General features: G+C 33.5%; 1 protein-coding gene across 1 annotated transcript in view; it reads left to right on the top strand.

The window, feature by feature from the left end:
* The window catches only part of LOC149787092 (TPR and ankyrin repeat-containing protein 1-like), a 129,027-nt gene extending 120,848 nt beyond the window's left edge, over positions 1-8,179 (top strand). The window contains exon 26 of the mRNA XM_089976042.1: positions 119-8,179. Within this exon, the coding sequence (XP_089832168.1) occupies positions 119-247 (129 nt within the window). The 3' untranslated portion in view covers positions 248-8,179. The remainder of the gene's footprint in view (positions 1-118) is intronic.
* The last annotated feature ends 7,142 nt before the right edge of the window (positions 8,180-15,321 follow it).

Raw genomic sequence — 15,321 nt, forward strand, 5'->3', positions numbered from 1 at the left:
CTTACTGATGGATTTCAATAATTATGTTAATGTATTCATCTGCATATTTATTTATTTAGTCATTCAAATGTATTGATTACATTCTATCAGTGTTACATCATATCTAATATCTTTGTAGGAAGAGAAAGAAAGACAAGAACCTAGAGCATTGCAGAGGATGATATCTGAGACAGATAATGTGGAAATTGAAGAAGTTGTGAAGCAACCAGAGAAATATAACCGCAGAAGAAAGAACAGAAAACCATGAAGAGGACACAAGCATTAAGTTAATAATTCAAACAGCTCAGAACTTGCAAATTTTATGTGGATTTTTTTGCTTTCAGTCAACATGTTATTCATTCCAGGTGGTCTACCTAGGTTCAGAAAAGTTACGTTTGGATTCCTGTTAGTTGTGAATCAATTTAAATTCATGTATTACCAATTTATGTGGTTTCATAGGCAAGATAGACAAGAAATTTAAAATCAAACCAAAACATGAAACAAGCAAAACATACTCCTCCTTCCTCACCTGTCTGTTTTAGTATCAATGGCAACTGTATGCAAATGAACAATTTTAATCAAAATTGTCACTGCGCATGAATATTAGCAAAAACTGGTCAGTCTTTGGCAGTAAGACTCATGCATGCATATTCCTTCAGTTTGTCAGTTTCTTTAGTTACTGCCTTACACAAGATGTATAGAAAGTAGGTAAACCAGAAGCAAACTTAGCTTGAACTTGAGTGGCAGTTATCCTAGTTATTACACAGAATACTAACAAGGTCCTGCTTGAAGAATTTATTGACAAATGAGGGATCAGTTTATGTGGGTAGTGGAAAGGTATTATGCCATTTTATTTCATGAGAAAGTAGCCTGTCCCATCCACGTGCTTTGAAGACATTAAAGAGCATTACCATCTTCTGTTCTCACTAATTACAGAAGTGATATTAAACTTGGTTGATTTTAAAGGATGTCATGATCTTATATTGACATCTTAGCATATATGGTAAGTATTAGCAATGCATGTCATTACATAATTAATCCAATTACTGAAGTATGAATTAATCCTGTCTACTTGGAAATGTAATAAAGTGAATTGTAATCTAATATATTGTTATTAATATTTAATAGTTTTTTTTTTACAGATCAAAGAAATTAAGTAGCCCTGAATATGCATTTTGAAACCAAACAACAAAAATTTGATACAAAAGAAATTAAAGAGATCCACATTAGCAAGCTTATTGGTTGGCATCAATGTTTTCAGTCTTTTACCACAATCTTGCATAAGGAGTGCATTTATAGGCAAAGGTGCGTTGTTCCCCAAAACTGTGTCAATGTGATAAACCTTACAGGATGTTTTGAGGACTCTTCATGAGATACTGTCTCATACCTCTTGAGTCAAGAGCTGCTGCCGACAATTTCTTGTTTTGCTCTTGTTTCTTTCACTTTTCATAGATTTCTTCGATTCCATTATTTTCCTGTACAAGTAATTTAGTATTTTAGACATTTTTCATGCTCAGTTTTATTCATTTTGTTATTTTCTTGTGATTTTGTGTTTAAGTGTTCTTAAGATGACTGATTTGCATTAGCAGCTGGGAGGGCAAACAAAATACTGTTACGAGTCTGGTACACATTCCCCCACCCACCTGGATTCTAGTTTGGTGTTCTGTTTGCTCATGGGCTAGTCCCACATGCATCCTGCCTTAAATTTGGGGTTTTGATTTCTTTTCACTATAACCTAGCATACACCCTACTTTGATTATGTTGTTATACATTATTAGGTGTTATTATTTAAATTAATCAACATTGTTTATTGATGAAAACAGTCCTGTTTACAATAATAATAACTCATATGGCAGGATGCATAACATTTTAGCATTGTAAAATTTAGTTTTTTTTCTCCTCCAAAAGCACAGACTATATGCAAAACAGCCAACACCATTCTTTCTACCTGTACATTATAATCAGTTGATAAGGATGTTAAACAATAGTAAACTGAGTGTTATCAGTGTAATCGGGTCTTTATTTGCAGAGTGGAGTTATGTGGGGAATTAGTGTATATCACCAGCGGAGTTCCCAACATGTACTGAAATCCACTGTAAAGAAATTAAACCTTTTTGTATTAGGGGAAAGTGTATGCACTCAAACTAGATGATATTTTTCTACACATTGATGGACAATGATGTATATAAACTTGAATTAGATGATATGTTTCTACACAATGATGGATGGTGATTCTGGTTTTGTTAAAAGTTAATATTTATTTTCTTGAGAGTTTTTTAAAGTATATTTTGGGGCCAGTCAAGATAGCTTTTGTTGCAGATTAAACAAGTGTACTGTACGTGCGTCATTAGCTGTGGTATTTTTTTAGTTGGAAAAAGGATCTGAGACTTTTGTCTTAGTGTGTGGTTGAGCCCCGCATATATATTAAAGTTGTTTTCTCAATTTATTTAAAAGGGACATGTTTAATATTTATTCATTCTCTAGCTTGGCTATAGTTCTTTAAAATACCCTGCAGAAAGCAAAGCAAACAATAGACCACTTTGGCATAACATTTGTGCCTGTTATTGGAAGGCAGTGGCATACAGAAGAGATAAATTAGTGGTAGGCCTCAAGTCTTGTTTTAGTTTCTCAAGTGGTTTTGCTGCTTTTGTGATATACGTTGCTTGAATGACCAATTCACTATGCTAATATTCTTTAAGTAAATAAAAAATGCTTTACGTTTCCATGTGATTTTGAATGTTTTCACTTGATATAAGTTCATCAGTATTTGGCATGCACTTTTTACTGGAGGAAACATATTTCAAGGCAAAGCTTATTATAAATATAAAATGAAGATTTTGATTAAATTTGTTTGGTATGTCTCTTTCATACTGTTACTAAACTAAAATAAATTGTATGTATATTTTACATTTCATGTTGCTGGAATTTTTACATTAATGTTTTCAAATGTGATGCAATGAATATGCAATTAGTCAAACCTGTCCTAACATTAACTTTTATATGGTGGTTGTATTTTCAATATTTTTAATATATCCATTTCACCTATATTTCTTTACATTCCATATAAAATGAACATTTCACATGTTTAGAAATACCTTTAAATAACAAAAGAAAATATTTGCATTTGCCCTCAATTTTGATAAAGTTATACTTTGTTTTGCAAGGCAGCACCATTGCTCGTCATCCATAAATATGTCAACATTGTACATCAGCAGTGCTTGTTGCCACTCAGGAGCCCATATTTATTGTATCTATTTCAAACAGGCATCATCAAAATTGACATCCAGTTAACCCACATTAGAGGCTTTATTTCTGGATATACTGTATTTTGTTCAAATGTGGTATATTGGCCTATAAAAAATACTTAACTAAATTTAACATGGTAGACATCTATGCACATTATTACATTAAATCTTGCCACATTTACTTTTGAACTCTATAACAGCAACATCATGTATGATAATTCAAAGTGAATGGTATTATCAGAAAGGGGACAGCTATACTTGTAAAATGATACCAAATACTGTTTGTGCATTACAAAATACAGCATATAAAATTTTATTTGAGAACTGATCTATTTTCAGCCAAAAAATACCAGTTTCAGATGGAAATGAGTGTCCAGACATTATGCATTAAGATATTTTTGATTTAGAGTAAAAAGATGACAGGCCATGAAAATCTTGAGCCCAATACCCAATGAAAAGCAGACAGTTCTCACCCTTTTGCATGTGTGGCAAAAATGGCATACGGTTAAATGCAGATCTCTCAGAAACAGCTGTGTGTGAATTCATTGAGAAGTAACACCCAACATGTGTTTCCTACCCCCATTTCTGAAACAATTAAAAGAATTTACATGGGACGATAAGCTAATGAAATTATCTGTTATCTGATTATTTCTCAATTGACTCAAACCACAGTTAAGATAAAGATTTTCTTTATGAGATAAATCTTATAAAGATTATATCTCCACATACAAATGAGATGGCCTCGGATTTCCTGAGCTTGATACTACTCTGAAGGCATGATTTCTTATAAGATTTTTTGTATTAACTTTTGAACCTAGACTTGTACAGCATCAGCAACATTTCAGCTGATTTTGGTCATGCGTTACAATATTATGTGCTGATCTGGCAACAGGCATCATTACGTTAACTCATGAATTTGATTTTGAACAAAATCGCCTGTTCAGTATTAGTTTTTCATTGTAATAAAACTGAGATATTTTTAACAAATGAACTGCTTAATTTATGATTGGAAAATATAATGTATTGAGAAGTTGTTAGATGTATGGAAGCAAAGTAAGCAATAGAATGTCCACTTTGGTTACAGCCATTTGTTATAAATGAATACTATAATTGGTATGGTAAGCATTTTTGTGTATGTGCCAAATATACAACATAGAAAATAAAAGGCATCAAATATATCCAGTTAACAGTGTGCCAAATACTTTTTCAGACCATTGCTGGAATAACATTTAATTTCTGTTCAGAATTATCATGTAAAGAATATTCGTAATTAGATTATTATTTATTATCAAGTGACAAATAATACAAGATTTTTGATCATGTGATGTCTCTTTCCATACATTATCAGGTGTGCACAGATATTACTCTTTTTTTGCAGGAATCTGATTCATGTCGCAATGTTCACCATGTAAATCTATTGATGGTATTATTCGGAAATTTCCATGAAGTGCCTATGGGATGCATTGTTTTCTGTTTATTTGTTAGAATATTGCATGTTATCATTACTTCTTCTAAAGTACTTGCAGGATTGCATTCAAACTGTACACACAAATTGATCTTTGGTCTCGTTCCTTGCAATGAAAATGATTCTTTTAAGACATCCAACATGGCCACCACAGCAGCTATCATAAATATTTCACTATCACTATTTCAACATGGGGCTTTTGTGAAGTGATTTCATATGATGTCTAGATACTTCTGAAAATGAAAATGGCACCACCATGGTGGCCATCTTGAAAAAAAGACTTGTTATTTCTATGCCTTGTAAACAGAAAACCATTGCCGTATGAGGTTTTTACTATAATTCTGATAATGTCAAATTGGTCTGAATGCAAATTGTGCCAGTCTGATGTAAAATATGGCCACCATGACAACCATCTTGAAAATCCAGTAATCAATATCCTTCCTGAAGGGAAAATCATGTTGACATTTGATTCTCCTCACAGGATCTTTTATGATGTGTGTATTGTCCTAAATGAAACTTACTAATATGAATCAAAATACTACCTCCACAGTGGACATCTTGAAAAGCATGTTATCAGTATCCTAGATTGATGGTAATATTAAAATGAATTAAAGATTTCTTGTGATAGCTTATAGTATGGCTGTCGTGGATGCTATCTTGTAAACATTGCCAGCACTATTTCTGAATGAAGGTCAGATCAAAATGGGGTTTTCACCAGAAGTCTGCTTACTGTTTCTAGATGGTTCTAAATTTAAATGGTACTGATCTGATCTTCAGTTGCAGCAGACTTATTATTGTTATTGCTTATGTGGGATTTTCACCCCAAAATTCTAATGATGTCTGGTGACCAACCATAAAACTAATGCCAATTTTGTATCCAATATGAGTTAATTTTAGATTTTTGTTTTTGTTAAAAAATTATCAGAGTTATGGAAATCCTTTTCAGATTGGAGAGTATCAGTCCCTTTCAGAAACTTGTTTATATAAAAGGTCAATAACACACACACACACACATACACACATACATACATATATATATATATATATATATATATATATATATATATATATATATATATATATATAGTTTCAAATGTCAAAATGTATTAAACAAGTAATCTTCAGAAATAACATTTAATCACTACATGTGATATCTCATAAGAAGGACTGATTTAGATTCAGTAAATTGTCTTAAAATGTGAAGCCCAAAAAATCTAATTTCAGATTTACAAGAATTTATTTATTGTATATATTTTTAAATTGAAACAAATTTATCGGAAATGATGAAATAACTGGACCGGAACTGTTACAGAAGTATCACATGTATGCACCTCTGTCTTACTTTTGCAATATTCATCAGTGCATGTCATCTTGCTCATTGAATGCTTTGTAATTTATAATATGTACACTGCAACATTTTGATATTAAGTTCATACTTTTGCGTGACTCTAGATATGATACTCTGAACACAAGCAAGTCAGGTTTGAATTCAAAATAATAATATACGTTAGTGTATTCCCTCCAAAGCATAGGTGATGGGAAAATGGGAATCGTGCCTCAGATTTCATTAACCGAATAACCCAGTTACAAGTAATTCATACTTAACATAGCAATACTGCGATCAACAACAATTTTAATGGTGATTTTACAAGTCATTTAGTTTCATCTGGTGTGTCATTGATCAAACTGTATAACATTGTTCATGAACAAATACATGATATGATTGTATGTCTAAATGTTTATCTACAGTTTACTGTTTGTTCTTCTGGCTTCATGTCATCTTTTGATATATCACGTAACAATTTGAGTTCTAGGTCACTGACTATACTTCAACAACTGGTTTTGCATCCCTTCCGATATTGATGTCTGATAAACATCCAAGACAATCAGAAATAAATTTGCATGTTTCTCAAAAATATCAATCTCATATTTATTTTAAGACACGTTTTTAATAAATTTAGAAACTACCTGGAATCATTTAATTCACTAGATTTACTACAATCTAGCTTCCTTGAAATACATTCCGAATACATGCCAGACTACACTAACTAGACCAGTGGCTAATTGTTTAACAGCTATAGATCAAGGTATCCTTGTAGGTGGTACAGTGTTCCTTGACCTTAGAATGGGACGATCTTGTCAATCACAAAATCCTGTTTGAAAAGCTCAGCATATGTCAAGTTAATGATGAAAGCTTAACTTTGTTTCAAATCTGTCTTGAAGGCAGACAACAAGGTTGCTAAATAAAGTTTCAAATAAGAAACTGATAAAGTCAAGGATCACTTCTTGGAACATTACTCTTTCTGCTGTACATCAATGATTTAACTTCTCAGACTGAGCTATCCACCAACACCTGTGGACAAATGAGATGACATATAACATTGGATCAACAGGAAATAAGGTTAACACTTAATTAAAATAAAGATTAGGTAAAGAATAAATACCTAATAGGAGCACATTGGTATGATGATAAATGTAGCCAAATCAAAAGCAATGATCATTGGTAGTAGAGTAAGAGTAAAAGCTGGAAAAACGTGATTTAAAATTAATGATGGAGAGAATGGATATACAACATTCAAAAGATGAGAAACTAACTGGCAGCATGACAGTATCTTGTGCTGGAAAATGCAAGTTGATAAGGTCATTAAAATTATTAACTCACTGCTTTATCTCTTGAATATAATAAAATCTTATTGTGAGAAGAATGACATTCTACAATAAATATAGCATGCCACACCAGGAATATTGTTGCTCTGTCTGGGATAATAGTGGTAAAGAAAAACAGGAAAGATACTGAAATTTAAAACAAGTGCAGCTAAGTTAAGTTTGATGCTGATTTAGATACACCATAAACATATATTTTTAAACTGAACGTGGCTTCCATTTCAGCCGAGAACTTGGTTACAAAAGGGTTTATTGGTCTATAAATCCTTACATGGATTGGCTCCTGATTATCTTAAAAATAACTAATATTGTGCTAAAAATGCCCACATATAAGGAACTAAGATCCATCTTAACAAGTTACATTTACCTAAACCAAATTCAGAGTTTTATAAGAAGAGTTTTGCATTTCCTGGAGCCAAACTATGGAATTCCATACCACCTTATGTAAAGTCGGATGATTCAAGGCAAGGTTTCAAAAAGCTTTTTAGTCAATATCTACAGAAACAATCATTTGTATGATTATGTTAATTCAGTACTAATACCATTTATGACGTTGTTAACATGTATTCACCTATAATGTTACATTTTCACAACTACTGTTTGAATCCTGGATGTGCTCATCCTTAAAGCCTTGTGTGTATTTTATTGTAGATCAATTATCTTTTATTTAATAGCGTTTGTCGTCTAAAGATACCTCATATTGTTAAAATTGTGCATTATCCATATCTATATCTTTCTACATATGTCATTGTAGAAGGCCTCATGGAAGATTGTTCAGTTGACGAAATGAACTTCTTTAATAAAGTTATTATTATTATTATTATTATTACATGTGTTATTATCACTATTATTTTCTCACGTTTCCTCCACAGTAATTATAAGCTTGACTAATTTTGTTGTATCACAAGTACCACATGAATCGAGTTGCATACAAGTTTGTGTCCTAGTTCTAGCATACATTGACCTCTTTGTAACAAGATTGAAACCGAATGGATGCTTGGATTGAATGATAACATAACACAATGTGAAGGTATGAAAGTTTATAAAACAAAAACAAAATGTTTACAACACATATGCAAACTGACTCGCACACCCACCCACTACATTTAATACACTGCTACTTAACTGAACATGTTACAGATACCTGTATGTAAAACAAGAATATGAGTATGGTTCTCACATTCACGATGTGCACAATGGAAAGAATATAATTTACAGAATCATACGAGACAAATGAACAGATAAGTATGATTCACAGAATCGTATGATGCAAAATAAAATAAGTATGGCTCACACAACCATATAATAACAATGAAAAATGATGGCAATGAAATGGGGTTTTGCACAACCAAATGATAAAAAAAAATTAAGTATGGTTCAAATAACCAGGTGTTACAAAGAAAATTGAGTATGGTTAAAATAACCACGTGTTACAAAGAAAATGAAATGTGGTTCACAACCACATATCCTATACATTACACAAAGTAATGGTCCTTATCCCGAAGTTGCTAATTCACGTCATAATTCCTCATCCTTCTCCAGAATTATACGTCCATGTTCAACAATTCCCACCATGAAACAGATAAACTGTCGGTTGAAATGGCTTCACTGCCACACAACGGATACTAGCCTCACTATCCTGTTTCTTCTAGCCGATCTATCCGTCTATCCATCCATACAGACAGCTCAATGGATGTAGTTCAGAGTAAGAGTATTGACACTCTCTGACAAGATCCAAGCAATCACTGTCTCGCAAAGAACAGTAAGCCTCCTATAAACACAGGAGAAAAAAAAAGATGCACATGACCAGGGGTAAAGTACCCATGCACACCATGCTATACGAGTATCTTGCTACAAGCGACCTATGATAAGATCCATGTATCGTTCAGTAACAAAAAATAAGCAAATGAACCACCCTAGGTATATAGAATCTATGTTGGGGTTTGGACCGAGACAAAATATCCCAGTTAAGGGGTTACATTATTTGTCTCCCCACGAGGCTTGCAAGTTACTTGTGTAACTGTGTATTTAGTATCTACCACCTCTGTGTCCTGAATTTTGTATTTTGTTGCCTTACTGTAGCAAACTTTCTGAAAATGGTTTCTCCCTCCACATTCTGTATATGGTTGGCCACTTATTGGACAGTGTCTTTCCCAGTGATCTAGTCCACACTTTATGCAGTATTGAATCTCTTCCTTTCAATGGCTTTTTCTGTAAAGCTTTTTACATTTAGCTCTCCGCTCGCTACCATTCTTCTTTAATCCATCAAAAGACATATTTGGTTGTTCTGTTGTTTTTATCTTCATTCGTCTAAAAAAAATTCTTTTCTTATTGCTATGGTTTCAGTTGCTCTGCTTATTTCAATACTTCTTTCAAGTGATAAATCTTTTTCTCTTATCAGTCTTGCTCTTGTATGATCATCATTTATCCCTACAGTAATTTTGTCACATAATTAGACAATTTTGAGGTTACTAAATCCAGTCTTATGCTAGAATTCCTAAGTCCGTTAGCAATTGATCAAAGCTCTCCAGAGTTTTGTAATCTGTCATTGAAAACATGTCTTTTATAGGTCTAATGTATCCCTGTGGAACAATATTCATCACCTTTCCATATCAGATGTTCAGTTTTGTCTTTTTTTTATCGTTTTCGAATGAAAATATGAAATATGTTGATTAGTTCCACTGCAGCCTCTTCAGTTAATAGTAGAAATTAGCAAATTGAAGTTTCTCGCTTTTTTGGACTTTTTCTAGCACTCGTGTACAATTTATATTGTTGTAACCAGCGTCTCCAATTTTCAGTTACATTATCTTATAATAATAAAACCTTTTGTGCAGGGATCTGTTCCAATTTTTTTTTATCATTCACTAGTGTTAGGCCTTTAAACTTCTCTCACTCTGTTACACACTAAATTGTAACTTCTGAGTTAAATAATCATTAAAAAGAAAAGAATTGAGGTTCCTTGTGTTGTTCCCAAACTGCAATTAAACTATCTGGTCAGATCGTTAGGGTGTTAGTGTACAGCTTTTCAAATAAGAATATATATTTAAAACTTATAAAATATTTCCATTATTACCTTTCGACACAAGAGAAAATAATTTATTATGCTATATTCTATCAAAAGCTTTTGGAAAATCAACATATAAAACAGTAAAATTCACCACCAGATTTGCTTACAAACTTCTGATCAGAATGTTATCACATGCAGTCTTTCCTGAGAATTGTCTATTACATTAATATTAGGCCCATCTATACAACCATTTGTTTAAAATATTGGTGAATATTTTGCACAATAATTTTATCAGTGTAAACATTGGGTATATCTCACTTTTATACCACTCCGTTATTTTGATGGGAAAATGTCAGCACCTTAACACAACTTATTGCCAAGGCATCTGTAAAGGGTTACGTAGACTCTCTTAGAGGTGGGATGCTCCTTAATTATTAAAGAAGACCCACCCTGGCGCATTTTTGTTAGAAATTGAAGTAGTGATAGAGATGCAAAGCTCTGACCCCCAGTCAGCGATACCGACAGTTAAAATACTGAATACACAAAAAGGTGAAATTCAAATAAGCAACAAATTTAATGCCATTCAATTACAGACAGTCCTTCCTCAAATGAAATTCAATATTCAAAACCCTATCTCTCGTTTTTCACTCGACCAAGTGACGGCCTATTTCATCATCTGACTTAGTGTGATAGATTTTCCTCCTGTCCTGTGTTTCTACTCAGCTGTAGTATTTCTTGACTGGTACCCAGTACCCTTTCAGTCCAACAACCACGTCCTTAACCCTTCCACTTCCTCCACTTCCGTTCTCTCCTTTTCTTGTCTCTTAGAGACTCGGGACCAACTGTACCAGGGTATTTCCTTTCTCTGTCTCCTATAGCTCCTCCGCTCCCTAAAAGCTTCCTGTCCGAACACACACAAGGACATTAGTATATTCCTCTAGCTATCTAGTCTCACACTAAACAACAATCTATCATTAGATAAGACATTACCTTCTTTGGTAATGGATTCGTGCACATCGAAATACCCATTCTTTCTGGTATGGTATACACGGTATCAACTGCTTATCGTGCATATATCAATAGATTTCATTACATCGGTATATATAGATTCTCAATATTATTATACAGAACAATATCACATAATCAGATACATTTCTGTACATTACACTTCTACAAAGTGTACACAGATATCCACATATCCATGCGCTGATATATCCTTGCACATTATACACCTACAAAGTATACACAAGTAGTCAAATACCCCTATTAACTAATGTTACAGACTGCAACCATTATACAAAGTTATAATTCACTTCAACATTTGCAAATCTAGAAAATTGCAAATTGCAGTTTCTCGCTTTTTTGGACTTTTTCTAGCACTCGTGTACAATTTACATTGTTGTAACCAGCGTCTCCAATTTTCAGTTACATTATCTTATAATAATAAAACCTTTTGTGCAGGAATCTGTTCCAATTTTTTTTTTTATCATTCACTACGAATTAACCAAATAGCGAATTATAATATTAATTCGTTACATGAACATTGCTCATATCTCAAAATATGCATGTAGATCAAACACTACAAATGAACCAAACCCTACAAATGGTAAGTCTACATACTAACGATTATTGTAATGAAATATACATGCTACACATAATTAAAGTACAATTACTTTGCCCTAATAGATTGCGACAATCGAGGAAAAAAGTCACTGACCTTTCGAAGCTCCTTTGTAATTCCCAGAATAATAATATTTCCCGCCAATTTCGAATGACGTCGGAGTAGCTCATAACTTCCTTATGCAATTCCCGCAAGATGGTTTAGCGACTACTGACGTTCAGTTTCAAAACACTTGATTTAAACTTGCGAGTCCAATGGCGGCCACGCCTTGCTCAATTTCGACTGGATGTCGATTCACCCATGGTCTACATAATTAGCAGACATTGCACCCTCCCCGGCAGTCTGTCAAGGGTGGATTTACGACCCTCACTTGATGTTCCTTTGAGCCCAAACCGGCAATTTATGCCACTTACCTGTGAATCGCACGAAGCAGAATAAGGCGCCAGTAACAAGTTCATATGGCCTTGTTATATACAACTGGCTTCCCATCCGTCTTTTTGCTGTCGGTTACACTCGCAACATTTATGAACCGAATAATTAGCCTCAGGGTTAGGCATATACATGTTGCAATATGGCTATTGTTCCTTACTTATAACGTGACAGATCTATTTCTTGTTGCAAACTAAAATCCTTTATGGATTTAATCTCATCGTCCAGTTCAGGTGTGTTTTTAGTACAATAGTATTAGAATGTACCTGTTGATGTTTCAACTGTCATAATACAAGGGCATTGTAGCCATTGCCATTCTTTGACATTTCTCTGTCTTGTATTTAATTATTCTAGTATGATTTGTTGGATATAGCTACTTACTTTTGAAGACATTGATACGTTCTGACGTTGCAACTGCATAATCTTTGTCAGCTTCTTTTTCATCACTAACTGTAGCGCCGTAATAAGCAGGTTTACTTTGTGAGTGTCAGACTGTCTGCAATCTGCCCCATTATATCACGTCATTTAGCAAGAATCGCCTCGATTACTGATTAGAACTTGAAGCTCATTCAGTCTGTACCTCCCAAGCTCATTCAGTCTGTACCTCCCACTGAAATTGTGCTTCTGCATACTGCAACTGAACATAGTTTTCCCACATTATTTTGTTTTCTTCTTTTATTTATGTTGACTCTACTGGTCATAGAAGAGAACAGTTTATCGGATGGTCTGTTGTCTGTCTTCCGTATGTCGTCGGTTGGCCAATGTCAGTCTGTCCATTAGCACGTTTGCTTGAAGGATTGCCATGAAACATTAACACACATTCATCAAATAGTCTGGTAGATTAAATTGATTCTCGCACATTCAATGTATTGAAATTCTTTTTATCACTACTGTTATTATATCCATATTTTCTGTAACTTGTGGTATATGATTTTATTTAATTTTCGCAGTTTCTATTTATGGGCTGAAACTGTATACAATATTTTTTGTTATAAATTGTGTGCGTGATTTGGCTCTGTTGAAAATACAACTCCCGTAGTGTCTATACTTAGTTGTTTACCTACAAGTATACAATTAGTAATAATGATGGTAATAATAAGACTTGAAATGGCGCCTTTGGCTTAGTTTCTCAGTGACTAATGGCATATGGAAGTTTCGAGAAGAATTCCCCATTAGTTGCGTAAGGTCATATAAATTTAGTACGTCGTGATTTAGTGTGCCGTAAATCAATAGGGTATGTTGTCATATGGGGTCCGATTCGAAATAAGGTCGCAATTTACTGTGTATAAAAAGAGAAAGTTAAGCATTTAGTTTCATTGCGATTCCTGGAGTAATTCAAACTTTTAGACTTCCTGATGTAAGTCTGCAGACTTATTTTATGTTGTAGTTAGATAGTTTTCGAGAGAAAAAACATTTGTTTGGACTGTTCAGTGGTAATAGAAAGTGCTCATTATTTGGACAATATTATTCTGAAACTGTTATAAATTATTCGATAGAATTCTGGACAACGTCATCTTACACAGTACATTTGTGGTAGTGAAATTATATAGGACTTTTCATTCGTTTAGGACTTTTAAAGACTTTTATAAGGACAAATTTGGATTCACTTCATTATACAGTAAATTTATATGACATTTTTCTTTTATGACCATAATAATTAAATTGTTGAGTGTTACAAAACTGGTTGATTTTGCTTCTTTTCAGTTACTTAAGTCTGTGACCGTAGAGTTGTAACTCTACTTCTTCAGCGTAGACGAATATATCAACATCCCGTTTTCATTAAAGACATGATTTTCTAGTTGGTCCTAAATAAAATGGTGTCACTCTGAAGGCCAATATGGCTGCTATTGTAGTCATCTTGAAAATTATCTCGCTATTCCTCCAAATTTAACGATGATATCAACACGTTATTTTCACTAAAGGACTTCTTATGATGTTTATTTCGTCGTAAATAAAATTGATGCTGATCTGCGCTTAAATGTAGCATCTCAGATCACATAATTTATTTTCTTCTCACACTGATGATTTAGTATGTAAATTGGTAACCTGCTGTTTGTACTTCGAGTTCGAAGATGGCCATGAAATCAATAACTGTTTGGGTTTTCTTTGAGTACCAATTTGTGACAATGAACAGGATATTCAGCTTCGGGTTGTTTGATCAACAGGTGACTTTCTGCAGTTCTGCTCGCGCTTGTGAACTGCCTATGCATTTCTTCTCAGTTCAAAGCCTGTAGCTGAAGTATGGACGAGATTGCGCCAGGCTGAACTAACCTATCCAAAATCTACTTAAGTGTTAGGGTCAGTGATGAAGTGTTTCAATGATGACCTGAGGAAAATTTCGAAGGTTCTCAGGCGTTTCGTCTGGTATCATGATAACGTGGACTGCCCATCGGATGATTTAATTATCAAAGTGTGTATGCTTGAAATGCCTGCCCGTTTGAGAACCTGGTATTGAGACAATTCGATCCAAAGACAATTCGGCCCAAGGCAGTTCGAGACAACTGGCAACAGTTTTAACAAGTATATATATGCGGCCCAACTTGAAAGAAAATTCGACCCAACTGCAAAATCAATTCGGCCCAACTTACCGATAGTTTGAACAACAAAACAAAACAGGGTTGTCTTGTAACCTCCCTTTATCTCAAACATTACACGCATTAATTTCCAAAAGACACAAGATCATTATTTTACATGCTAGAATTTGAACTATACGGTAATATACAAAATATATTAAAATTGTCTCCCAAAAATTATTGTCCTAGTTAACTTATGTTAATATATATATATATATATATATATATATATATATATATATATATATATATATATATATATATATATATATATATACCGTATAGTGTATTCATTTGTTCTTTGAACAAGACAAGCTATTTTTTTTCCTTTTTTCCAA

Source organism: Sinohyriopsis cumingii, chromosome 12, assembly GCF_028554795.1.
Source record: "Sinohyriopsis cumingii isolate HCF-2022 chromosome 12, ASM2855479v2, whole genome shotgun sequence".
Taxonomy (NCBI): domain Eukaryota; kingdom Metazoa; phylum Mollusca; class Bivalvia; order Unionida; family Unionidae; genus Sinohyriopsis; species Sinohyriopsis cumingii.